Raw genomic sequence first — 27,115 nt, 5'->3', positions numbered from 1 at the left:
CCGGCTTCTTGCAGGAAGGACGGGAACACGGAAGCTTCCCAGGAGCCTGGCCTCCGAAAACCAGGCAGAAGAGCTGCGCGGAGGGAAGCGGTGCGGCGGCCCCGTGAGGGGTGCAGCTCTCCCGACCCGCCACCCAGCACGTCCCCAGGGATAGGCCAGGTCCATCTGAGGTCTGGGGCCACAACCTGCCGGTTTTTACCAAAAGGGCTTTAAAAAGTGGGACGTGGGGTGGGAGAATGACAAGGAGAGGCTGCAAGACCTCTCAGCTCCTCAGAGAGAAGCCTCATTTGCTGCAGGGAAGCCGCTTCATCAAGAAGAGACAAAAATGCATTCGATTCCATCAACAAAACAGTGGTATTTTGGACTCACTGAAAATATTTCCTATATGAACATAAAACACTAACATTCAGAATCATTTATCATTTATGAAAGAGTACCATATGTACAATCCCAACAATCCTAGACACAGTAGAACACTCAAAATATTTAAGCTTTACAAGTACCATGCAGCACAAACTATAAAACAGAAAAAAAATCAAACTAGTGGATAGCATCAGCTTGACCTGCCTCATTTTCCTTGAATAATTTAAGATTCTGTACAACAATGGAGACTCTCAGAACATTTATCCACAGTGCAATTACAGAAAGCAATTCGTGATTTCTCTAGAAATAATAAATATGGCTCACTGGTGACCATTCCCCTCGCGTGTCCTCTGTGGTGCCCACACGTGGGCCGGGATGTACAGGCGTGGACGCAGAGACGCCCCTGTGGAAAGCCCACACGCGGCACGCATAGCTCCACACACGCATGCACACGGAGGCTGCGCCCCTGCCTCCCCCGACGGCCAGCGCGGGAGCACTGCCTGGGAGGCCGCGGGTGCCTGGGGCACCGAGGGATGCTGGCTCCCGGACACAGCCTCGCTCCCCACCTGGGCTCCCGAGGGCCCCGCCTTGAACGCAGCTCAGAGCCGTCTCCCTCTTCACCTCTGGATTCTTCCTCCCAAGCTCGTATCAGCAAATGGCGAGTGGATGTCGCTGCTCGGGCTGAGGGCGCAGGGGCGCCGCTCCAGGGGAGCAGCCTCGGACCCGAGCGTGCGCGTTGGCAGCCACCTAGTCCTTTTCTCCGTCTTCGCTGCTTCCTGTTGAGGAGAGAGGAAGTGAGACGACAAAGCTGGAGTTTTAAAATGATCAGACAAGAATGGCGTGGGTGTGCGCTGCACCACGGGAACAGAAGCGGGTGCTTTGAGCTCAGCACCGCCTGAGCCGCCCTTCCTGTCCTTTCCTTCAGAAGCAGCAGCTGCCCGACGCTCCCACCAACACATCTGCTAGGCTCAAATGCCAGCTGGGCGCTAAGGGTCAGGGTGCAGAAGTAGTCAGCTGGGATCCACACATCTGCCCCAACACACTGGCAGGTAGCAGGTGTTATCTAATCGTCACAAATGAAGCCTAGCGCCGATGCAAACAAAGCCTCTTTGTATTCCATAATTATTATTTGATCTGTAAACTTCCAATCAAAAAATGAGCTTATTAACCTTTATCTTTCAATCTAGTGACAGGGAAAGAAGGCTCCCTATGTTCAGATACCTCCACTTCAAACGGCCCCTGCCCATTCACCCCACCCTATGCCTGCGAGCCACACCAGGACCAAGACTCAGTAGCAAAACCAGCGTTCCAGGGGCAGCACCAGCGGGCGTGTGGGCTGGTCCCAAGGCCAGGGGTCAAGTGCTCTTACGAGGCTGCAGAAGAGTGGGTTCTCTCTGGGAAAGGAGAGGAGTGTGGAGGGGGACTATGCAGCCACAGGAGAAAAAGAGGAGACGGTGCACAGCCTGGGCGTTTCTGGGACCAGAGCCCCTCTGCCTCGGCCTGGCCCCACAGGGTGGACAGTAACGAGCCTGAGTGTGACCACAACAAACAGGCAGGGGCATGGCCCCGAGAGCACGCTCAGGATGCTGGCAGTGTTATTTATTTTAGAGACAGGATCTTGCTCTGTCACCCATGCTGGAGGGCAGTGGTGCAGTTACAGGTCATTGTAGCCTTGAACTCCTGGGCTCCAGCATTCCTCCCACCTCAGTCTCCTGAGCAGCTGGAAGTGAGGGTGCACACCACCACACCCAGTTAATTTTTTAGTTTTTATTTTTTGTAGAGATGGGGTCTCACTATGTTGCCCAGGCTGGTCTCACACTCCCAGGCTCAACTGATCCTCCCACCTCAGCCTCCTGAGTAGCTTGGATTACAGGCAGAAGTCACTGCACCCAGCTGATGATGGGAGTTTAAAAAAAACGAGTTTGTAATCGACTCAGCAAATGTGAAGAAGACATGAGATTATCAAGCCTGCAAGACCACCGTCTGCCCAGCTGCAGCACCCCACCCCCAACCCCACACCCCCAACCCCCAGCACGTGGCGCCTCTCACCGCCCTGCTCGATGTCCGAGTCGGTCAGATGTGTGAGGGAAAAGCTGGCAATGTTGGCGGGAGAGATGGAGAACCGGGAATAAGGCGCCGAGTGCGGCCAGCTCTGCTCCGTGCTCCGGGCCGGTGGTGGTGGGGAAAAGTACTTGGATGTCTGGAGAGAAGGCTTGGAGCTGAGCAGGTTACTTGTTGTCTTTGACATAAAAGGATCTGGGGAGAAGTCATCATCCCACTCAAAGCCGCCACCTAGAAATAAAAAACAAAACCCCACCCTTTATCACCGCGCGATGAGGCAGAGGGGGAGGCTCTGCGCAGGTGCACCCTGCGGGTCGGAAGACAGCCCGGCCCAACTGGCAGATGGCAGTGCTGTGCCCATGTCAGGGGGGCGTCATTAAAGCAACATGGTAAGTTACCCTCAAAAAACCTTTACATGACTCAATTTTTCAGTTTCCCTTAAAACTAGTCAATGACGTGAAATACCTTCTTCGTCGGTGGAGCTTTCGGAGTTGATGCACCTGCTCAGGTAGGGAGAGCCTGAGGCCGGGGCTGGGCCACTCAGGTCAGGGCCGCACGCCTCTCCTCCACAGGGCCCCAGCTCTTTGGTTGGGGTCTCCTGAAAAGCCAAACAGAAACTCCCGTCAGCAAAGGCCTGCTCACGGGAACCCCATGTGACCGCTTCCCCACTGACAGGCGCATCGGACTGACAGACTGAGAAGTGAGCGTCTCAAGACAAGGGCGGCCCCGGGCCTGGGAGGACAGACAGACACAAGGCCCTGTCTCTCCCTCGTCCTGCAGCTCTGACCTCGGCAGAGGCATGAAGCAGCTCTCTGAGGCTGCAGAGAAGCGCAGAGCAGCAGGCAGGCGGGGACGAGCGGCAGCACTCAAGATGCCACCCACCAGCACCAAGTGTGTCGGCTTCTCCTCCACAATCCCCTGCCTGGACTCAGCTCAGCCCGGGATCCAAAGTGGGCACCACCCTGGACAGAGCGCTCCAGGAGAAGCCCTTAGTTCTGGCTTCGGAGCAGGAAGGGGGTCTTGTGATGCTCAGAAAGAGAAGGGGGAAATTCCAGCTTTCTTCTTTTCTCTGTTCTCTTGCTCTCCAGTCCCAAGCAATCCCGGGGCAACAGCTGTCTATAATCCTGAGGACCATAAAGCCTCCACTCCACTGGAGGACTGTGATCCCGAGTGGGAGGGGACCCTCACTGGGTTTTTCCCCTTCTGTCCTCCCACTGCTTGGCTCCAGACGTGCGTGTAGTTGCAGGAAGTATGGCGCATCGTGTAACTAAAGCCTCAAATTTCTAGCTAGGGGATCAGAAAGGAGAGGCCCAAAGAACTGCAAGTATCAGGGATATAACAGAAGAGGGAGGAGCTGAAAAAGGTGACCCTATGAGGCTGTTGGGGGGCTCCTGCGCTTACCCCTGAGCTGTGCGTGGCAGATCTGACTCTGAACACACCAAAGCTTTGAAAATGAACCTCAGGGGAGACCGGGGTGGAGTGCGGGGCACACACATGGGGCAGGTTCAAACAGCACAGCGAAGGCTTTGAAAGGGGAACTGGGAACTGACACTGAAACCACAGCCCACAGAAGGCTACTTGGAACTTGTGGCCTGCGCCCACGGGGTCAAGGCCTGCTAAGATAAAAATATCAACATTATTCACAGCATTTAAACACGGCACAGACTGCCTAACATGATAGGAGGGTCCAAAAGCTAAACTTATTTTGCATTCAAAAAACCAGGAACACCTCGATTTCCCTGGGAAAAGACAATCAACAAGTGCCAGTGTCACGGTGCCACCAATGTTGGAATTATCTGAAAAGGGACTACTATAAAAATGCTCCTACACTTACCATGAATAGAAATAGAGAAAATCTTAGCAAAGGAACAGATGATAAGAAGAATGACAAAAAGCCAAATTCAGAAGAGAAAAGTACAATAACCAAAATCTAGCAACTCAATGGATGGGCTCAACAGCAGAATGGAGATGACGAAGGAAATCATCAGGGACCTTGAAGACAGAATAACAGAAATCACCCAATTCAAACAAGAGCAAGAAAAAAAAAAACCTGGAGGAAGACAGGACTAGAGCCTCAGAGCCTGTGAGACAAGACCTCAGAGCCTGTGAGACAGGACCTCAGAGCCTGTGAGACAGGACCTCAGAGCCTGTGAGACAGGACCTCAGAGCCTGTGAGACAGGACCTCAGAGCCTGTGAGACAGGACCTCAGAGCCTGTGAGACAGGACCTCAGAGCCTGTGAGACAGGACCTCAGAGCCTGTGAGACAGGACCTCAGAGCCTGTGAGACAGGACCTCAGAGCCTGTGAGACAGGACCTCAGAGCCTGTGAGACAGGACCAGAGCCTCAGGGCCTAACCCTGAAGTCCCAGGAGGAGAGGAGACAGGAGGTGGGGCAGAAAAAGTACTAGAAGAAAATAATGCCTGAAAACTCAGATTTGGTGAAAGATACAAAACTACAGATTTAAGAAGTTTAACAAAACAAAAATGGGATAAATACAAAGAAATTAGGCCGGGCGGGTGGCTCACATCTGTGATCCTGGCACTTTGGGTGGCTGAAGCAGGAGGATCCCTTGAGGCCAGGAGTTCAAAACCAGCCTGGGCAACATAGTGAGATGCTGTCTCTACAAACAATTTAAAAATTAGCTAGGTGTGGTGGTGCACGCCTGTAGCCCCAGCTACTCAGCAGGCTGAGGAGGGAGGATTACTGGAGCCCAGGAGTTCAAGGGTGCAGTGACCTATGATCACACCACTGTATTCCAGCTGGGTGACAGAGCAAGACTCTGTCTCAAACAAAACAAAACAAGACACACACACAAAGAAGTCCACCCTCAGATGCACCATAATCAAACTGCTGAAAGCTAAAGCTAAAGATCTGAAAGCAGCCAGGGATAAAAGATGTATTACAGTTCGAGCATCCCAAATCTGAAGACCAAAAATCCAAAATGCTCCAAAATCCAAAACCTTTTGAGCACTGATATGGCACCCACAGTGCTCACTGGAGCACTTGTGATTTCAAATTTTCAGATTTAGGATGCTGAACTGGTGAGTATAATACAAATATTCCAAAATCTGAAAAAACCAGAAATCTAAAATGCTTCTGGTCCCAAGCATTTCAGATAAGGGACGCTCTACTTGTACTTCTAGGAGAATGATCTGAGTGACTGCAAATTTCTCATGAGAGACCGTGGAGGGTGGAAGGAAGTGATACATTTTTAAAATGCTGAAAGAAAACAATTATCAACTCAGAATTCTATGCTCAGAGAAAATAGGCTTCGGGAATGAGTGTGAAATAAAGACAGTCTTAGACGGAAAAAAACACTAAGATAATTTATTTAAAAATAAAAGGAATCCTACAAAAAATTTTTTTTTATAGAAAAGAGAGAAAAGAAAAGCTAGTTAAATTTCTTTAATTAGAAGGGAAAGGGTCCCAGAAGGAAACCTGGAACATCAATAATGAAAAACAACAGAAGGACAGGAAGCCCTCCAGATCAGAGAGTTCCACCTCCTCAGAGTCAACCAACGAGGACAGAAAACATTCAGAAAAGACAAATAAGACATAACAGTACAACAACAACAACAACAACATAAATAATATAGTATAACAACTATCTTCATAGCATTTACAGTGTATGAGGTATTACAAGTAATCTAGAGATGACTTAAAGTCTGCAGGAGGATGTGTGTAGGTTATATGCAAATATGACACCATTTTATATAAAGCACTTGGGCATCCTCTAATTATGGTATCCAAATTATGGAACCACCACTTCTTGGAAACCAAGGGACAACCCCAGAAACGATCTCAATAGAGATCAGTGACAAGACCGCCCGTGCATAGCCACACCTGTGCATACTAAGTCCTGCGGTTAGCCTTGTGGAACCCACATATACCAAAAGTCAGCCCTCCGTATCTATACACAGGTTCTACATCCCGAGAATACTGTGTTTTCGATCTGTTTTGGGTTGAAAAGAAGCCATATTTAAGTGCACCCACACAGTTCAAACCCATGTTGCTCCAGGGCCAACTGTAAAATACTATTCATTTCCTCTTGAGTTTCTTAGAATGTGTTTGATGACAGAAAGTCAAATGTGTTGCATGTCTGAGGGGTTATCAGTGTACATGTATGCAACACAGAAGAGCATGTCAAGATGGGGACGGAGGGCAAAAGGTCTGAGTGACAGAAGGGTTTCCACATTCCATCTGAAATATGCAAATATAGATTCTAAGTAGATTGTGAGAAGTTTAATACATACATTGTAACCCCCAGAACAACCACTACCAAAACTACACAGAGAACAGTGTATAAAAAAAAATTGAAAAATTAAAATGTAACACTAAAAATGTTCAATTTATTAAAAAGAGGAAGAATAGAAATAAAAATAGAACAAATAAAATGGTATACATAAATCCAAAATATAAATAATTTTATTAAATGTAAATGATCTAAACATACCATTAAAAGGCAGATTTTTCAGAAGAGTCTTAAAAACCCCACGTAATTATAAGATCTACAAGAAACTCATAAATATAATGATACAGGTAGATTAAAAGTAAAAGGATGCAAAAGATACACCACACAAACATTAACCAAAACAATGTGGCCAGGAGCGAGTGGCTCACACCTGTAATCCCAACACTTTCGAAGACTGAGGCGGGTGGATCGCTTGAGCTCAGGAGTTCAAGACCAGCCTGGCCAACATGGTGAAACCCCATCTCTACAAAAAATACAAAAATTATCTGTGTTTCGTGGTGTGTGCCCACAGTCCCAGTTACTTGCAGGGCTGAGGCAGGGGGACTGCTTGAGCCCAGGAGGTCAAGGCTGCAGTGAGCCAAGATCATACCACTACACTCCAGCCTAGGTGACAAAGTGAGACTCTGTCTCTGAAAAAAGAAAGCTGGAGCAGCTCTGTGAATGTAAGACAAAGGAATACGGAAGGACATTACGAAAGGATAAAAAGGTCAATTCAGCAAGAAGATATCATCATTCTAAATGTATATGCACCAACAGAGCTGCAAAATACAGGAAGCAAAAATGAACAGAAATGAAAAGAGAAACAGACAAATCTAAAATCACAGCTGGAGCCTTCAACCACCTCTCAAGTATGCAGACAAATTGACAATGATAGAGAAGAACTAATACCATCAACAAATTAACTCTGACATTTATAGAACAATCCACTCACCAAAACCAAAACACACACTCTTTCAGGTACATGTGGAATAATTCACCAAGAAAGACCACCTCCTGGCTCTAAGATAAACCTTAACAAATTTAAAAGCATTGAAACCATATTAAATATGTTCTCTGCCCATAATTGAATTAGACTGAAACTTAATAATGAAAAGATACGATAAAATCTCCAACTCTCAGAAATTAAACAATATACTTATTCAACAATATATTAACCGATTATTAGTAATTATTAACAATATATTAAACTGTATTATTCATCTATGCTCCCAAGAGGAAGTCTTACAAAAAACTTTTTGATCTGAATGAAAACAAAAATTCACACATTAAAATTGGCTGGGTGCAGCTACAGTAGTACATAAAGGGAAATTTATAGCATTAAATTATTAGAAAAGAAGAGGCCGGGTGCAGTGGCTCATGTCTGTAATCCCAGCACTTCAGGAAGCCAAGGCAGGCAGATTCACCTGAGCTCAGGAATTTGAGACCAGCCTGGGCAACATGACGAAACACAAAATACAGAAATTAGCCAGGCATGGTGGTGGGTGCCTGTGGTCCCAGCTACTTCCGGAGGCTGAGGCAGGAGAATCCCTTCAGCCTGGGAGGCAGAGGTTGCAGTGAGCCGAGATCACACCACTGCCTTCCAGCCTGGCGACAGAGTGAGACTTCGTCTCAAAAAAAAAAAAAAAAAAAAAAAAAAGGGAAAAGAAGTAAGGACTTGAATCCTAAGCTTTTCCCTTAAGAGTCTAGAAAAAGTAAAATAAATTCAAAGCAAGGAGAAGGAAGGAAATAATAAAGACAAAGCAGAAACCAATGAAATAGAAAAGAAAAAAAAATCCATGAAAACAAAAGCAAATTTTTGGAAAGATCAACATCAACAAATCTACATAATCTCCTCCAAACACTATCAGAGAAGGAAATACTTCCCAACTCATTTTATGAGACCACCATTAATTACTGATAACAAAACCAAAGACAGTGCCAGCAAACAAACAAAACACAAACCGACCAAGAAAACCTAAGTGGAGCCCACGAATGTTACTCCTCAAAGGTGGAGAGCGGGAGCCTCGCAGACAGGCTCTCGCTCTGCCGCCGAGGCTGGAGTGCAGTGATGCAATCATAGCTCACTGCACCCTCCAACTCCTGGTTTCAGCAACCCTCCGGCCTCAGTCTCCTGAGTAGGTGGGACTACAGGTGCGTGCCACCACACCTGGCCAATTTTTAAAAAATGGGTTCTTCTTATGCTGCCTAGACCAGTCTCACCTCCTGGCCTTAAGCAACCCTCCTGCCTCAGCCTCTCAAAATGTTACGATGATGGGAGTGAGCTACTGTGCCCGGTCTTCAGGGCTTGTTTACAGTATGACTGATGAGGCTGGAGGGAACTCTGTCGCGCTAATTGCAAGTAAGCATCATTACCCGCTACTTTTGTCTCAAGAACACTGTGCAACTGAGGAAAGACATCGCAAGCGCCAACAGCTGAACGCGATGCCAGGCTGTAGATTTTAAAGGTGCATGCAAGAGGCGGCAGGGCTCAGCGGTGAAAAGCTCGGTGCTCAGTCCAGGAGACTTGAGTCAAGCCCTAGCACTGCTACTCACTGGGGCCAGACCCTGTGCAAAGTCTACCTACTCTGAGCCTCAGGGTCCTCTCCATGAAGATAGTGACAAACACCCCCACATGGGGAAGCAAAAGAAGACTCAATGTAGAATAATAACTCAATGCCGGCACCCACAGACTGTTCACCAGCCTTTACTACTTTACACAGTAAGCGCTGGTTAAGTATTTGCTGAACTAACAAATAGTGATAAACCAAGAAACAATGCTGCCCAATCCCATGAACACTCAGTTAAAACTCTGGAGCAGGTACTTCAACAGCTTAAAAACGATACAACTTCAAAACCAGCTCATTAAGAACGAAAGCAGGAGCGGGAGGAAACCCTCAATCCTCAGCCTGAACGCTTGGTGGCTGTCGCTTCAAGGCACGCTGCAAGAGACGCATAAGCAAACAAATTTCAGATCATCAGAAAGATTTTCCTCATTTTCTTCTGGCCCTGACCCACCTTCCGACTCTCTCTGACACTAACTTCCTTGTCAAAGCCTCGCGTCCATTAAGCATGTCTAGTATTTGATCTCTGTACCTTCCATCCCGTAACTAGTGTGCCCTTGTCACAAGTCTTCATCTTTTGCAATTCTGCTCTGTCTTCTAAAGCCAGAAAAACTTAACATCCTCCACAGACTTGTGCAAGAGGCCCACGCTCTGCGGCCCCAGGGAGCTTTCTCCGCACGCTGCTTCCACTGGGGCCACGTCCCTCTCACTACTCCAGCTACCCCCAGGCTTTTAGGAAGTGGGGACAGCGTGCTCCCTAGCTCCTACCCGCACTGCTCACCGAGCACAGTTGACAGTTCCATCCCACCTATAGGTTACCCCATCCACGGAGAAATGCAGCGATAATCCCAGTTCACAGAGATGGGGAAGAAAGGGCTATGTGGATGCATTGAAAACAAAACACAAACCCTAAGGGCCAGGTGATCCCTTCTCCCTTCCACTCTTACTAGAAAACGGCAGCTTGTTTTCCCAGGCTCCCTGAGCTCAGAGGCTCCTGAGTTCGAGATCTGCCTAGGAACCACCTGGGGAATGAAAAGAGAAAGGCGGCCTCTTGGCCCCTCTCACAGATTCAGGCTCAAGAGGTCAGGCTGAGCTCAGGAGGCTACTTTTCTTTTTTTTTTTTTTTTTTTGAGACAAGGTCTCGCTCTGTCACCTAGGCTGGAGTGCAGTGGTACAATCCCGGCTCACTGCAACCTCTGCCTCCCAGGTTCAAGCAATTCTCATGCCTCAGCCTCCCAAGCAGCTGGGACTGCAGTCTTGACTACCGTGACTGGCTAATTTTTGTTATTTTTAATAGAGATGGGGTTTCACCACGTCGCCCAGGCTGGTCTTGAATTCCCGATGTCAGGTGATCCACCCACCCTGGTCTCCCAAAGTGCTGGCATTACAGGCATGAGCCACTGCACCCAGTCTTACTTTTCATTTTTTAAACATCCACCTCCCCACAGTATAATGCTATAGCTCAAATGCGGGTGATTTAATGATTTTTAAAGAAACATCATAAAAACCAAAGTGAACAGAACACAGAGGAACAAGGCATAAAGTGACATTCAACAGACGCAGCTCCTGGGGGAGGAGGTGGAACAGTGCCCAGATCTGCCATAGCCACGGACCCATGAGGGATGGTGCCACGCAGGGGCTGAGACCAAGGTCTGGGTTCCCAGAACGGGGCGAAAGGGAAGGCAAGCAATGTGAAGGAGACGGCGAGGACTCCTGCGCCTTCTAGAAGGTGAGGGGACCCCATTCTCATGTCCCACCACTGAGCTCTCCCAACAATCCAGCTGATTCAAGCAGCAAATTCAAGCGCTACAAAGAATAGTATGAAAAGGACTTTTTTTTTTTAAAAGCATACTTGAATTATAAGCTGTTACATTTTTAAAGGAGCCTAAATCCATGCCCACTCAGCAGTGCACACTAAGCCACCTGCTCCAAAGCAGGGAAAGAGGACAGGTCAGGGGACAGAGCAGAAGGACCACAGACACTCCTGCTGCGTGTCCCACCCTCCAGGCACCCACCGCAGGGCTTCTGGTCGGCCCCTCCTGAGCTGTCTCCAGGGTTGCACGCCAGCCACAGTTCCAGGCTTGCACCCAAGTGGTAGGTCCTACTGCCAATTGTCAGGCTTTAAAAATTGGAGGCTGAGTGCAGTGGCTCGTGCCTGTAATCCCAAAACTTTGGGAGGCTGAGGTGGGAGGATGGCTTGAGCCCAGGAGTTTGAGAGCAGCCTGGGCAACATAGCGAGACCGTGTGTCTACAAAAATTAAACAACAATAACAAAACCTTAGCCAGCCATGGTGGCATGCACCTGTGGGCCCAGCTATTATGGAGGCTGAGGTGGGAGGATCGCTTGAGCCCAGGAGTTCAAGGCTGCAGTGAGCTGCAATCGCACCACTGCATTCCAGCCTGGACCACAGAGCAAGGCTGTCTCAAAAGAAAAATAAAAAGCAAAACAATAAAAATTTGGTGTGTAAAGGGTGACTAATTTCAGGAAGACTCCAGTAGAAGACCCAGGAAGAATATTTGCTCTTTCCCTTAATTTAATACGAATTCCCTGCACAAATGACATTTCTGCATATTCTTAGAACTGTAACCAACCCCAAATGACTTTTTATGAGTAATCACAACCTGCTGCCTCAAAACGGCAACTAGAAAACAGACCACACTCAATTTCCTAGCACATTTTGGAATCCTTATATGGATATATAGAGAAAATGATTTAGAGGGAACAGATACCTGGTCAAACAGGTAGACTGTGACATCATTGAAAAACGTGACTGCCTTCTTTTCCTTCTTCCAGTCCTCAGGCAGCGGGTCGGGGGCTCCGGCCGCCGTGGGCTTCAACAGACTCCGCAGGTGCCTCCCGTCCTCGTTGCTGAGGATGACGGGCACGGGGTGCTCGGTCTCGTCCTCCGACTCAGAGCTGAGGCTGTGCAGGTTAAAGGCCCGCAGGTCCTCGTCCGAGTCGTCGCTGTTTTCGTCCTCCTCGTCCGCATCCATCCCGTCCTCCGAGAAGTCGAGCATCCCCGACACCCCAAGTTTCCCCAGGTACTTTCCTTCGATGTCCGGCTCCTTCAACTTGGGGCCCTCGGAGTGGCTGGACAGGGACTTGTCCACCGCAGAACTGGTGTAGGCAAGGAGTTCGTTCGTGTTGGTCCCCGTGGAAGCAAGGGTGCAGGGGCGATCTTCCTGTGTCTCGAAGTCATTGCCACTGCTAAGTTCTGAGTTCAGCACACTCCAGGGACTGCTGGCCTCGTCTTCCGTGGGATGGACCTGCTGGGGAACATCAGTCTGTGCTGGCTCCGGTGTGGCTCTTAATTCCAGATCACCGGAGTTGTGCAAAGCAGACAGACAACTTTCATCTGGCTGGCTCTTTCTGGCTTCCAGGCAGCTATCCTGGGCACCAGGACTTTGCTCTGGGAGGACAGGCTCGGGCAGGGGCTGCTCCTGTACCAACACCAAGGCGGATGGGGAGGTTCCCGGGACCTCCTCAGACCTTTTCTCGGGCTCAGAGTCATTGTCTGAGAAGTATGCAGAGTCTCGGTATGAACCCTGGGAGCCAGCTGTGAATGTCTGAGGGGTCACTTCTGTGCCTCTGTGACCATCGCCGGCATCTGAGATGACAATGACCGGGTTGGAAGGCAGACCGCTGTGGCCACCATCGCCCACGGTGGCTGGTTCTGAGTCTGAGGTGCCCTCGGGGGCGGGATGCAAGGTCCACTCGGGAGACTCCAAGTTCTCTGTTTCGTAGCCGCTGTCTGCCGGCTTATCAGGCGGCATGAGTTTCTGAGGAGAGTGAGATCCTAAAGAGTCCAGCAGCGCTTCGTGGACGTCCACTGACTCCAGGGAGTCTGGGGTTTCCAGGGACGGCTCCGAGGCTGGGAAGGGCGCTGACAAGCTGTCTTCCAGGAGGCTGTCCTGACTGGTTGAGTCCGAGGAGAGGGCGGACACCAAGCCTGCTTCTTTCGCTGTGTCTTTAGAATTGAGCTGATTTAAAGTCTCCACAGCCTTCAAGTTTTTCTCTAGCTGGCGATGACTGGGATGGTCTTCCAAAAACGGTTCATTGTGTAATTCCTGTCCCAGTTCCGGGAGACTACTCCCCACACTCACCCTGCTGGCAAGGATGTCATCAGCAGGAACAGAGTCACTTTCGGTGAGTCGCAGGGTCTCCTCACCCTGGCCAGGAGAGTCCTGGGACCCGCCATCCATGTTGCGGGTTTTGGCATCGGTCGAGAGAATTTCAACCGGGACAGTCACAGCGTCTGGACTGAGGTCCTGGCAGAGACAGTCCTCCGGGACAATAACATCTAAACACGTGGGCTGGGTTTCTCCCTGTGTCGGGAGTGAGTCTGGGGATACCCGATGGGGCGTTTCTTCTGTTTCGAGGGAGGTAGGAGGTACCTGCACTTCCGGGGAAGACTGCAATGAGGTGCTCAAAGTGTCACCTGTGAACATGACATCTGTGTCGTCACCCTTCGTGCTTATGCTTTCCTGCAACAAAGACAAGCCTGGCTTATTTTCCACAAACTGAAGCTCAGTATCTAAAGAGTTTCTACGTGACGTTTCTAACATAGCTTCGGTAAAACCAGCATTCTTAAGTTCTGTCTGAAGATCATTTATGTGTTCTTTGCTGGACAATGAGCCTTTTAGTAAGTTTTTCTCTTGAAGAAATAAAAAGTTTTCTGACAATTCTTGAACATTCAATGGATCAAAATTATCTTGGTGTATAAGATTATCTGATAGGCAGAGAGGCTCACTGTCAAAAAGTTTACGGGGCTTTTCTTTCTCAAAGTGGCCCATTATGACTGACTCTTTGGGGTTATCCAAACTGGAACTTAAAGTGGCAGGTTTAAAGTCGGCTTGAACTCCGTTTAGTTCCATCAAGTCGAATATTTTCTGGTGACTGGGCAAATCTTCCGATTTGTCCAGATCATTAAATATATTGTTGAAAGGGCTCTCGGGGCCACTGGTCACGTGTAAGTCCCCCGGTAAGCTAGAGTCTTTGGGGTCTGTACTGCTTTGGAAGAAGTCCTCATCTGTACTGGACTCCTCAAGTTCAACGTTCCTGAGCGCCGTGAGCTGGGGTGGTTCAGGGCCAGTCCTTTCTGGATTATCCATGTCAGTTGTGAGCAGCGCTGGCGGGTAATCAAGCTCCAAGTTACTGCCACTTTTTTCCTCTAACTGGATATAATAGTCACTTCCAACAGAAAGGTTGTGGGCATCAAAAACAGGAACCACTCCAGGGGCCCTCAGGGGGACATCCTGGCTGCTGTCATCTTGCTTTCCGGGCCCGGGATCTGAAAGTGAACTCTCAAAAACTTCAACTGGATAGAAGATGCTCGTGTAGGACAAGGCTTCGTCCAGGTGGCCCCGGCTGCGCTCATCAAAGTGGTCGTGCTTAGCGGCCTCCCAGACATACTCAAAGCTCAGGCCCTGGCTCGTTTCGGTCACAGTGAGGACTTCCTCCATTTCACGACCCAGCCGGTCCCTGGCAAAGTGGTCGAGAATTGGGAATGCAGCATTGTTGGAGGAGTCTCTGCTATTTGTGTTCGGCTTCAGAGCGTTCCACTGCTGTTCAAAGTCGACCTCTGAGTCCCGCTGGCTCTGCAGCCGCAGGTAAGTCAGCAGCCTGTGCACATCTTCTGCCGCGGGTCTCTTTTCTGGTGACAGCCAACAGAACTGTAAGACTTCATACCTGAGCAGCACATGACAAGCAATCAGTGGAACCATCACGAATCTTTTTGTTTTGTTTTCGAGACGGAGTCTTGCTCTGTCACCCAGGCTGGAGTGCAGTGCCATGATCTCGGCTCACTGCAACCTCCACCTCCTGGGTTCAGGCAATTCTCTTGCCTCTGCCTCCCAAGTAGCTGGGGTTACAGGCGCCTGCTACCGCCACTGGCTAATTTTTGTATTTTTGGTTCAGACGGGGTTTCACCATGTTGGCCAGGCTGGTCTTGAACTCCTGACCTCGTGATCTGCCTGCCTTGGCCTCCCAAAGTGCTGGGATTACAGGCATGAGCCACTGTGCCTGGCCGAATCAGTTAAAAATATCAAAAGAGGCCAGGCACCCTGGCTCACGCTTGTAATCCTGGGGCTATGGGAGGCTGAGGCAGGAGGATCACTTGAGCCAGGAGTTCGAGAACAGCCTGGACAACATAGTGAGACCTCATCTCTACCTTTTTTTCTTTTTTTTTTTAATACAAATAAATAAATAAACAATATGAAAAGACTTTACAAGGACCCTAAAGCCAAGTCAACACCCTAAATATTTCTACACCTTTGTCACTGCCAACCACATTAAGTAGTTCAGCTCATGGTGAGGTCATCGTGAAAGAGGAAATGAAGAAATACAATATTTGGCCCACAAATTTTGTGTTTTGGGGACACTTCACAGTGAAGATGAAACAGAACAGGTGGAACGTGAGGCTACCAACCATCTATCAGAGTAGGGCTGCTCCAGCTGGGGCTTCGGGAGCTTTGTCTCTCTCTCTCTAATGACTTGGTTGAGGACGTCTAAGTTGGAAAGGTTTGAATACGGCTGTGCAGCATTGTCAAAAAGCTCCCAAAGTGTCACACCCAGGGACCTGTTGGAAAAAGAAAACGGTTGTTTCTCTCTCCTTTTAGATGTTAAATTCTTAACACTCACATTTGTTATATAGCCAGTAATTTTAAGGACAAGGTGTGTATTGAAAAGATTAGTAATACAATCGTTCTTTTGTTTGTTTTGTTTTGTTTTTTTGAGACAGAGTCTCACTCTGTCACCCAGGCTGGAGTGCAATGGTGCGGTCTCCACTCACTGCAACCCCTGACTCCCGGGTTCAAGCGATTCTCCTGCCTCAGTCTCCCAAGTAACTGGGATTACATCATGCCCTGCTAATTTTTGTAATTTTAGTAGAGACAGGGTTTCACCATGTTGGCCAGGCTGCTCTCAAACTCCTGACCTCAGGTGATCCACCCTCCTTGGCCTCCCAAAGTGCTGAGATTACAGGCGTGAGCCACCACAACCAGCCAAGATCGTTCTTTAATCTCAAACCAATAATCAGCACAATAGTGCAAAAAAAAAAAGTATTTCTGTTAAAATGAGGAAGCCCATGCCTCCTATTTGCTACTGAATACTACCCTAGACATTTTGGCCAACGAAAAATGTACAAAACAGAGATAATAGGTGTAATTATGTGGATGAGATGACTATCAACTTTTAAGTACTCAACAAATTATTGGAAAGACCATCAGCATGTTCTAAAAATTTGGCAGAATGGCTGGAAACAAGATAAATACCCTGAATTCTGATTTTTTTTTTGGTAGAAAAATACACCTATTAACAACAGTAGTAAACACCAGAAAGCATCTAAAAGGAATCTTTACACGGGCAAGACAATGTCTGAGACCCACAAGTTTGGTTTGAGTTACTCCTCAGTATCGTGGGTTTTGCTGCCATTCTGAAGGGATCCCCCAACACGCTGGCAGCTGTCTGTGTGCCAGGAGAGGCCCTGAGGGCTGACTCACCACAGCCCTTCTCAGTCCCAGCCCAACCCTCTCTCACACCCCGGTGCTCTGTCCCCATGGAAACAGCCTCTGCTGGCTTCCTGGGTCAGATGAGCTGCCTCTCGTTTCCTCCACGAAGTCTCTGCATCTCCTCCCCACCACGCACTGCCTCTGTCCTGCACTTGTGTCTCCTATTTACTGCCATGTTCCCGAACCTGACTCTCATCTGTGTCCTCTGGGAAGCCATGAACACACAGACTGGTAAGTCAGGTCCACCCCTAAGGATGCTGAGTGGGTAGATCCAGGAGTGGTCTAGAAAACTCTCTTTTTAAAAAGCTCCCCAGTGATTGTGATGTCCAGCCAACCCTGCATGACACACCCCAAACAACGAGGAAACAACTACATTTTGACAAAAATCACTAAAGGAGAGCACCAGAGCACGTCCAAGGAGTAACAGGGACTCAGGAAACTCAGGACGGCCACAGCGAGAGCGGAAGGAAACGCCTGGCCTCCGCCACCCCATCCCTGGAAGGGGCAGCCAGGAACCAGGAGCAATTTTCTCTTCCAGGTAAGGGCAAGTAAGAGGACCTCACTGTGCACACCTACATCCTCACACTGCTCACTGTGCACACCTACGGTCCTCATAGGCAGTAAGCCCAGCTGAAGAATTCAATAAATGAAATAAAAAGAAATACAGAACTTCAACAACAGACTCAAGCAGAAGAACCTCTCCACTTGAAGAAAGGTTGTTTGCAATTACTCAGAGGGAAAAAGAGAGAAGAATGAAAAGGAGTGAAGAAAGGCTTCAGGGCGTATGGGAGACTACAGAGCAAACAAATACACACATTATGGGAGTTACAGGAATAAAAGAGCTAGGAGAAGGCAGAGAAAGGCTCTATAAGGAAAGAACAGCTAAAAACGTCCCAAGTCTTGGGAGAGACAGACATCCAGATCCAGGAAAATCAAAGGCCCTCAAAATACAATCAACCCCAAAAGGTCATTTCAGAGGCACATTATGGTCAAACTGTCAAAAGTCAAAAACAAAGATAAAGATAAAATTCTAAAAACAGCCAGAGAAAAGCATTAAGTCACATAGGAGGAAAGGAGAGAATGGGATGGTACATTCAAAGTACTGAAATTGGCAGCTAAGAACACTATGCCCCGCAAAGATATGCTTCAGAAATGAAGGAGGGCTGGGCGCGATGGCTCATGCCTATAATCCCAGCACTTTGGGAGACTAAGACGTGAGGATCGCTTGAGGCCAGGGGTTCAAGACCGGACTGGGCAACACAACATGACCTCATCTCTACTAAAAGTAAATACATATAATAACAACTTTTTAAAATAAAGAATGGAGAAATAAAGTCTTTCCCAGACAAGCAGAAACTGAGGGAATTCATCACTATGAGACCAGCCTTAAGAGAAATGGTCCAGGAGTCCTGTATCTGGAAGCTAAAGGAGGATAACCATCATCATGAAAAAACACAAAAGTATCAAACTCACAATACACAAGGTAGAGCAGATACACAAGGGAGAAAGAAAAAGGAAGAAAACCTCCTCACTCATGTGGAAGTTAAAAAGGTTGATCTCATAGAAGTAGAGAGTAGAAGAGTGGTTACTTGAGGCTGGGAAGGGGAGGGAGGGGAGGAATAGTGAGAGGCTGGCTAACAAACACAAAATTTCAGCTGGACAGAAGGAGTAAGATCTAGTGTTCTGCAGCACTGAAGGGTGACTATAATTAACAACAAATTTTTGTATATTTTCTTTTTTTTTATTTTTATTTTTTGAGACGGACTCTCGCTCTGTCGCCCAGGCTGGAGTGCAGTGGCCAGATCTCAGCTCACTGCAAACTCTGCCTCCCAGGTTTATGCCATTCTACTGCCTCAGTCTCCCGAGTAGCTTGGACTACAGGCACCCGCCACCTCGCCCAGCTAGATTTTTGTATTTTTTTAGTAGAGACAGGGTTTCACCGTGTTAGCCAGGATGGTCTCGATCTCCTGACCTCGTGATCCACCCACCTCAGCCTCTCAAAGTGCTGGGATTACAGGCTTGAGCCACCGCGCCCGGCCAAATTTTTGAATATTTTCAAACAACTAGAAGAGCAGCTTTTGAATGTTCCCCAAAACAAAAAAAAATGACACGCTTGAGGTGAAGGGGATACTAGTTACCCTGATTTGATCATCACACACTGTATATAGGTATCAAAATATTACACTAGGCCAGGTGCGGTGGCTCACACCTGTAATCCCAATACTTTGGGAGGCCGAGGCAGGCGGATCACCTGAGGTCAGGAGTTCGAGACCAGCCTGGCCAGCATGGCGAAACCCCATCTTTACTAAAAATACAAAAATTAGCCAGGTGTGGTACATATCGGTAATCCCAAATACTCGGGAGGCTGAGGCACAAGAATTACTTGAACCAGGGAGGCGGACATTGCAGTGAGCCATGAGCCGAGACTGTACCACTGTACTCCAGCCAGGGCAACAGTGAGACTCTAAAAAAAATACATATATATATATATATATATATATATATATCACTGTACCCCATAAATATGTCCAATTACACTCGTCAATGAAAAAAATAATAAAAGCAAAAAATATTGTTTTAAAGAAATCCAAAAGAAGGCAAGAAGAGGGAAAAAAACCCCAAAAATCAAAAAGCAGGACAACAGCACATACAACATAGCTATAAATTAAGAAGGCTGTGACAGAAATTGTTAGTCAAAGTTTTAGGTGCATCTTCTTAGCTTCCGTTAAACAGACTCCTATAAATCATAGTATAAACATGACAGTTCACACCCCTTTCAGTTTTTTCTTTCACTTCAATAAATACGTATTAAATATCTATTATATATCAGGTCCTGTGGGAGGCACAGAACATGAAACGACTTGGTTCCTGCTTTTATAAAGGAAAATGGGTAGCAGAGGCAGTATTCAAAACGTTAACTACATCACTACAATTGTGATAATTGCTATTATGTTTCTTAAACTGTCATTTTCACACCATCAGGCACTCTTTTGTTCCTGCATCTTATACAACTACTTTCCTTTAAGAAAGTACTCAAAGAGGAAGAAGTTAGGACTTTGTTAAAGAAATGCCTAATAAAACGGTAAGCCAATACATACCAGATATTACTATACTTAGTCTGATCTGCAGTGAGCAGTCTGTCTTGAAAGCTGGTTACTAATTCTGGAGCAGTCCATCGCAGAGGGAAAACTTTTTTATCATCTGTTTCAATATAATCCTCCTGTTTTGTTAGAAAGCACACAGAATTTTGAATAGAATTATACTTTTGGTGAGTTCAAGAATTTAAATCCATGGTATTCTCAGAAAACATATACCCAGTCCAAAAAAACCAGGTCAGAAAAAAAAGCAGGCATGAAGAGCGACTTTCTGGGCGGAAAGTGGGTAAGGAGTTTCTCTGAAGCCTCCTGGGCTTCATGGGCTCATCTGCAAGCCATGAACACTTGCTAAGTCATCTTTCCTGGAAAAGGAAAGTACGCTGTGTCTGATGCATATAACATAGACTTTGAGCAAAACATTAAAACAATATATACTGGGCCTTATGTGCTGAATAGTGAAACCAGTTAGTAAGACTGCAGCCTTTAGACTCTGACAGGGATCTGAAGTCCTCATTCTACCATTTAACAGCTATGGGATTCTAGGCAAGCAACAACTTTGTGAAGTGTTTTCCGGATCAGTGAAATGAGGAAAACCCACTCTTTGTGGTGAGGATTAAATGAGATGATGTAGGCCAGGCGCGGTGGCTCATGCCTGTAATCTCAGCACTTTGGAAGGCCGAGGCAGGTGGATCACAAGGTCAGGAGTTCGAGACCAGCCTGGCCAACAGGGTGAAACCCCATCTCTACTAAAAATACAAAAATCAGCCGGGCATGGTGGAGGGAGCCTGTAGTCCCAACTACTCGGAAGGCTAAGGCAGGAGAATCGCTTGAACCCAGGAGGTGGAGGTTTCAGTGAGCCGAGATCACGCCACTGTACTCCAGCCTAGGTGACAGAGCGAGACTCCATCTCAGAAAAAGAAAAAAAGAGATGATGCAGGATGCAGGCAGGTGCTGCTAAGTGCCTGGCATCTAACAAGTGCTTGAGACACTAGAGCTACTATGTAGACAAATAACCAACTTCTATTTGCATAATATTCTTTGAAAATATTACCCATTTGGTCCTCACAAGAACTCCGAAAAATAGAACAGATCTTATCCATATGTTGCTGCTTAGAAAGTGGTGGTCAAGGCTGGGTGGGGTGACTCACACCTGTAATCCTAGTACTCTGGGAGGCTGAGACAGGCAAGTTGCTTGAGCCCAGGAGTTTGAGAACAGCCTGGGCAATATAGCAAGACTCCATTAAAAAAAAAAAAAAAAAGAAAAGAAAATAAAATGGAGGTCAAGTGGCTTCTCTGAGGTCTCCTGACAGCCCAGAGCTGGGACAGTCCCATTCTCTGCCCCACAGCGCTCTACCTCATTCACTGGGGCTACACAAACACACACAAATGGAAACTTCATTGACTTCTTCACTTTTTTCCTTTAGGATATATTTGTGACAGAGTTAAAAAAAAAACCTAAATTCCCAGGTTACTGAATGTGAGCTGAAATTTTACTGACCATGTAATGGAGAAACATTTATATGATATGTATATTTTATCATTAACAGGTAATAATTACTGTTGCTCATGTGTTCACTCCAAAATTTATTATGCACCATCAGACTACATCATTTATAAATATTTTTAGGCTGGGCGCGGTGGCTCACTCCTGTAATCCCAGCACTTTGAGAGGCCAAGGCAGGCAGATCACAAGGTCAGGAGATCAAGACCATCCCGGCTAACATGGTGACACCCCATCTTGGCCGGGCGCGGTAGCTCATGCCTGTAATCCCAGCACTTTTAGAGGCCGAGACGGGCAGATCACGAGGTCAGGAGATCAAGACCATCCTGGTCAACATGGTGAAACCCCATCTCTACTAAAAATACAAAAAAAATTAGTGGGGCGTAGTGGTGGGCGCCTGTAGTCCCAGCTACTCGGGAGGCTGAGGCAGGAGAATGGCGTGAACCCGGGAGGCAGAGCTTGCAGTAAGCCGAGATCGTGCCAATGCACTCCAGCCCGGGCGACTGAGCAAGACTCTGTCTCAAAAAAAAAAAAAAAAAAAGAAACCCCGTCTCTACTAAAAACACAAAAAATTAGCTGGGCTTGGTGGCGTGCGCCTGTGATCCCAGCTGCTCGGGAGGCTGAGGCAGGAGAATGGTGTGAACCCAGGAGGCAGAGCTTGCAGTGAGCCGAGATCACGCCACTGCACTCCAGTCTGGGCGACAGAGCGAGACTCCGTCTCAAAAAAAACAAAAAAAATTTTTTTAAACAAACTTTTGGAAAGCTGTCGCAAAACCTCGGACATAAAGCCGCAGACTTACACAAGCCACACACCAGAAGCCCAGACCACCATTAAAATGACTGCTGCAAATCCCTCTCCAGAAAGCCTCAGACCAAGATTCTTATAAATAACAGTGGGGCATCTGGTGACATTACAACTTCACAATACAAATTAAATCAGACTGAAAACAGTTAAACCTTTGGCTTACCTTGTACCTGCTGAATCCTATTCCGTAATCTCCCACTTTCACATTTAAGTCGGAGGTGAGAAAACAATTCCGCAGGGCTAAATCACTGAAAACAGAGGGAAGTGAACACGGCAAGAAGAATCAACAACCAGGATCGTGCTGTATGGAAATGCCACAGAAACGGGCTTTCTCTCGGGATCCAAGGAAGTATATTGAGCTCTCTGCTTAATAATTAATGTCTTAAAATTCTTTTTCATAGAAGTATTATATATGTCATCAATCACTTAAATAATAAAGATGATCACAATTTTTGGCAAGTAATTAGCTCAGGTTAAATACTGACCATATCTGTACCATGTTCTGCATTAAACCCAGATTTACGGCTTGTTTCCTTGTATTTTCTTTTTTTCTTCTCATTCAGTTTAGAAGTTTATTTTGCCAAGGCTGAGGACCATGCCTGTGACACAGCCTCAGGAGGTCCTGACGACATGTGTCCAAGGTGGTCAGGCTACAGCTCAGTTTTATACATTTTAGGAAGACATAACACATCACTCAATACATGTGAGATATACAGTGGTTCAGTCAGGAAAGGCAGAACAATTCAAAAACTCGAAGTGGAGGCTTCCAGCTCATAGGTATGTTAGAGTAGGTAGTTAGATATGGACAGGGCAGGAACGCACCCCCTCACACCCCCACCCCCACCCCCTATTGCCCCCAGGACTGTCAGGCGACCATAAGGTGATGGTCAGGTGGTTGTTAAACTGTCTCTCTAAAATGGTAAGTGGTCACAGTCAGCACCAGGAAAAGACAGTCTCCTAATAGAAAACACTCGGAGCTGGTGTTACCCTCTTCTCAGTAAGATCTCAAACAGGCACACTAAGAAGCAAAGTGGCCTCTTATACAAGCTTCCACCGGGAATGCTCAAAGGGAAGGGAAAAACTGCTCAAGTGAACAGATGCACAGCTTCAGCAAACCCCAGAACCATGACAATGTATAAAACCCCAAGTCAGGGGACGAACAGGGCACCTGGATCTTGCAAGTCACCTGCTTGGCCCTTCCAAGTGTACTGCTTCCTTTCACTCCTGCTCTAAAACTTTTTAACAAATTCTCACTCCTGTTCTAAAACTTGCCTCAGTCTCTCCCTCTGCCTTAAACCAACTACAGCCCCTCAGCGAAACTCTTTCCTCCAAGGAGGCAACAATCAAGTTGTAGCAGACCCACATAGATTCACCACTGCTAAGAGGTGGACTCAGATTTTCTGATTGGCAACTTGTCAAAAGAGTTCACCTAAAGACCAGAAACCCAGTCGGGCAAGGTGGTTCATGCTTGTAATCCCAGCATCTTGGGAGGCTAAGGCAGGCAGATCACTTGAGGCCAGGAGTTCAAGACCAGCCTGGCCAACATGGCAAAATCCTGTCTCTACTGAAAATACAAAAAGCTGGAGTGAGGCTGGATCATGGTGGATCACACTTGTAATCCCAATACTCTGGGAGGCCGAGGCAGGTGGAACACTTGAGGTCATAAGTTCAAGACCAGCCTGGCCAACATAGTGAAATCCCATCTCTACTAAAAATACAAAAAATTAGCCAGGCATGGTAGTGCATGCCTGTAATCCCAGCTACTCAGGAGGCTGAGGCACGAGAATCGTGTGAATTCCAGAGGTGGAGGCTGCAATAAGCCGAGATCGCACGACTGAAATCCAGCCTGGGTGCTCAAAAAATAAAAAATAAAAATAAATAAAAAATAAATACCTGAAATCCCATATAAGGGAGTGTCTGGGTTAAGATAAGGGGTTGTAGAGACCATGGTTCGTATTATGCAGATGAAGACTCCAGACAGCAGGCTTCAGAAAGAATAGATTGTAAATATTTCTTATGAGACTTAAAATGATGAAAGACTCAGATAATTCTCTCCAGGATTGGAGAAAAGACTTAGAAAGGGAAAGGTATTTTCTTTTTTCTTTTTTTTTTTTGAGACGGAGTCTCGCTCTGTCGCCCAGGCTGGAGTGCAGTGGCCGGATCTCAGCTCACTGCAAGCTCCGCCTCCCGGGTTTACGCCATTCTCCTGGCTCAGCCTCCCGAGTAGCTGGGACTACAGGCGCCCGCCACCTCGCCCGGCTAGTTTTTTGTATTTTTAGTAGAGACAGGGTTTCACCTTGTTAGCCAGGATGGTCTCGATCTCCTGACCTCGTGATCCGCCCACCTCGGCCTCCCAAAGTGCTGGGATTACAGGCTTGAGCCACCGCGCCCGGCCGGGAAAGGTATTTTCTACAGAACGTAGATTTTGCCTGTAAGAGACAGTTTTGCACGGCCATTTTTAAATATGTCAAAGGAATATATTTTGGGGCAAAATACTTCAATTTCTTCCAGGGCCTGCTATCTGTCATGTGATGCTTTACTTTAGTCAGGCTGGAATATAGTGTCTTGTTGCTACAAAAAGCCCTAAGATCTCTGTTTTAATGTTAATGCTGGTCAGCTGTGCCTGAATGCCAATGGGAGAGTATAATGCGGCATGCCTGATGGCCCCCTCCCCATCATGTCCTGAACTGTGGGATGCCCTTGGCTGAGACGACGAGTTCATTCAGACAATTAGGAAGCTTAAAGTTTTATTTTTAGCTTACACTTCCATATTTCACCTGTTGTGAATAATGCTGGTATGAACATGGGGGTACAAATTATCTCTTTAAGACCCTGTTTTCAACCATTTTGGGGATACACCCAGAAGTGGCATCACTGCATCATATGGAAATTCCATTTTCAGTATTTATAAGGAGCCACCATACTGCTTCCCACTGTGACTGTACCATTTTACCTTCCCACCAACAGTGCACAAGGGTTCCAATTTCTTCCACGTCCTCGCCAAAACATATTACTGTTTGATGTTGATAGTAGCCATCCTAATGGATGTAAGGTGGCATTTCATTATGGTTTTGACTTGGATTTTCCTAATGATCAGTGATGCTGGGCATCTTTTGGTGTACCTATTGCCATTGTATATTTTCTTTGGAGAAATGTTCATCCATTTTCTTTTTTTTTTTTTTTTTTTTTTTTGAGACGGAGTCTCGCTCTGTCGCCCAGGCTGGAGTGCAGTGGCTGGATCTCAGCTCACTGCAAGCTCCGCCTCCCAGGTTTACGCCATTCTCCTGCCTTAGCCTCCCGAGTAGCCGGGACTACAGGCGCCCGCCACCTCGCCCGGCTAGGTTTTTGTATTTTTTTTTTAGTAGAGACGGGGTTTCACCATGTTAGCCAGGATGGTCTCGATCTCCTGACCTCGTGATCCGCCCGTCTCGGCCTCCCAAAGTGCTGGGATTACAGGCTTGAGCCACCGCGCCCGGCCTGTTCATCCATTTTCCAATCAAGCTGTTTGCTGCTGAGTTGTGGGAATTCTCCATATATGCTTTATAAAACCCTTTTCAGATATGTAATTTGCAAATACTTTCTCCATTCTGTGGTTGTCTTTTCACCCTATTAATAGTGTCTTTTGATTAACAAAGTTTAAAAATTTTCATGTAGTCTTCACTGTTGTTGTTGCTTGTGCCTCTGATGTCACACCCAATAAATAACTGCTGAATAAATCACTGTCATAAAGTATTTTCCTTATTTTCTTCTAAGACTTTTATACTTTTGGGTCTTACATTTATGTCTTTGATCCCCTTTGAGTTAATTTTTGTATATGGTGTTGGTTAAGGGTTCAACTTCATTTTTTTGCATGTGGATATCCCGTTTTCCCAGCAGCGTTTGTTGAAAAGACTATCCTTTCTCCATTGAATAGTCCTGATACTCTTGTTAAAAAATCATTTGACTGGCTGGGTGCAGGGGTTCACACCTGTAATCCCAGCACTTTGGGAGGCCAAGGCGGGCAGATCACGAGGTCAAGAGATCGAGACCATCCTGGTCAACATGGTGAAACCCTGTCTCTATTAAAAATATAAAACTTAGCTGGGCATGATGGTAGGTGCCTGTAATCCTAGCTACTGGGGAGGCTGAGGCAGGAGAATCTCTTAAACTCGGGAGGTGGAGGTTGCAGTGAGCTGAGATCGTGCCACAGCACTCCAGCCTGGCAACAGAGTGAGGCCCCATCTCAAAAAAAAAAAAAAAAGAAAAAAAGAAAAGAAAAAAGAAAAAAATCATTTGACCATATATATGAGGTTTTGTTTCTGGGCTCTCTCTTCTATTTCATTGGTCTATATGTCTTCCTTATGCTAGTACAACACTGTTTTGATTACTGCAGCTTTGTAGTAAGTTTTAAAATCAGAAAAGGTGAGTCTTGTAGCTTTGTTCTTCTGTTTCAAGACTGTATTGTATTGACTATTTGAGGTCCCTTCAGATTCCATATGAATTTTAGGATATGCTTTTCTATATCTGTAATCCCAGCTACTCGGGAGGCCTAGGAGGGAGGATGCCTTGAGTCCTTGAGATGGAGGCTACAATAGGCCATGATTGCGCCACTATTCCAGCCTGGATGACAGGGTGAGAGCCCATCTCTTTGGGGAGAGCTTTACTGGTCCACAAATCTAGCTGACATGTGAAAATGCATGTTCTTGTTATAGATAAAAAATGACTTAGGCTCAGTACAATAGAGTTCTCCAAACCCAAGTCTTGGTTTGCAAACAGAAATTGAAGAGGAATCAAGAAACAGAGACAAGGTAAGTTCTCCCTCAACTGAGCTGCTGGAAAAACAGCATCTCCAGATTTTCTTTCAGGCTTTGAGAATTTTTCTCCCATTCCACACTTCTATCTTGATACTGATATCACCGTGGCGCAGAAGGGCTCCGCAGAAGGGCTTCCCAGCTCCTATTTCCTGAATCCTCCTCCTCCTCCCCTCCTCTTTCTGTCTCTCTCTCCCT

At 46.9% G+C, this 27,115-nt stretch overlaps 1 protein-coding gene across 2 annotated transcripts in view; it reads right to left on the bottom strand.

The window, feature by feature from the left end:
- Positions 1-335: 335 nt before the first annotated feature.
- The window catches only part of LMTK2 (lemur tyrosine kinase 2), a 108,308-nt gene continuing 81,528 nt past the window's right edge, over positions 336-27,115 (bottom strand). For both annotated transcript variants that reach the window (XM_015134347.3, XM_077996160.1), the window contains exons 8-14: positions 22,291-22,375; positions 19,825-19,946; positions 15,646-15,795; positions 11,948-14,906; positions 2,890-3,022; positions 2,413-2,655; positions 336-1,139 (exon numbers count right to left, since the gene is read on the bottom strand). In XM_015134347.3, coding sequence (XP_014989833.3) covers positions 1,111-1,139; positions 2,413-2,655; positions 2,890-3,022; positions 11,948-14,906; positions 15,646-15,795; positions 19,825-19,946; positions 22,291-22,375 — 3,721 coding nt within the window. In that variant the 3' untranslated portion in view covers positions 336-1,110. The remainder of the gene's footprint in view (positions 1,140-2,412; positions 2,656-2,889; positions 3,023-11,947; positions 14,907-15,645; positions 15,796-19,824; positions 19,947-22,290; positions 22,376-27,115) is intronic.

The sequence above is a fragment of the Macaca mulatta genome, chromosome 3, assembly GCF_049350105.2.
Source record: "Macaca mulatta isolate MMU2019108-1 chromosome 3, T2T-MMU8v2.0, whole genome shotgun sequence".
Lineage (NCBI taxonomy): Eukaryota > Metazoa > Chordata > Mammalia > Primates > Cercopithecidae > Macaca > Macaca mulatta.
Note: the sequence above shows the minus strand (reverse complement) of the source record. Positions and strands in the feature narration are given on the sequence as shown.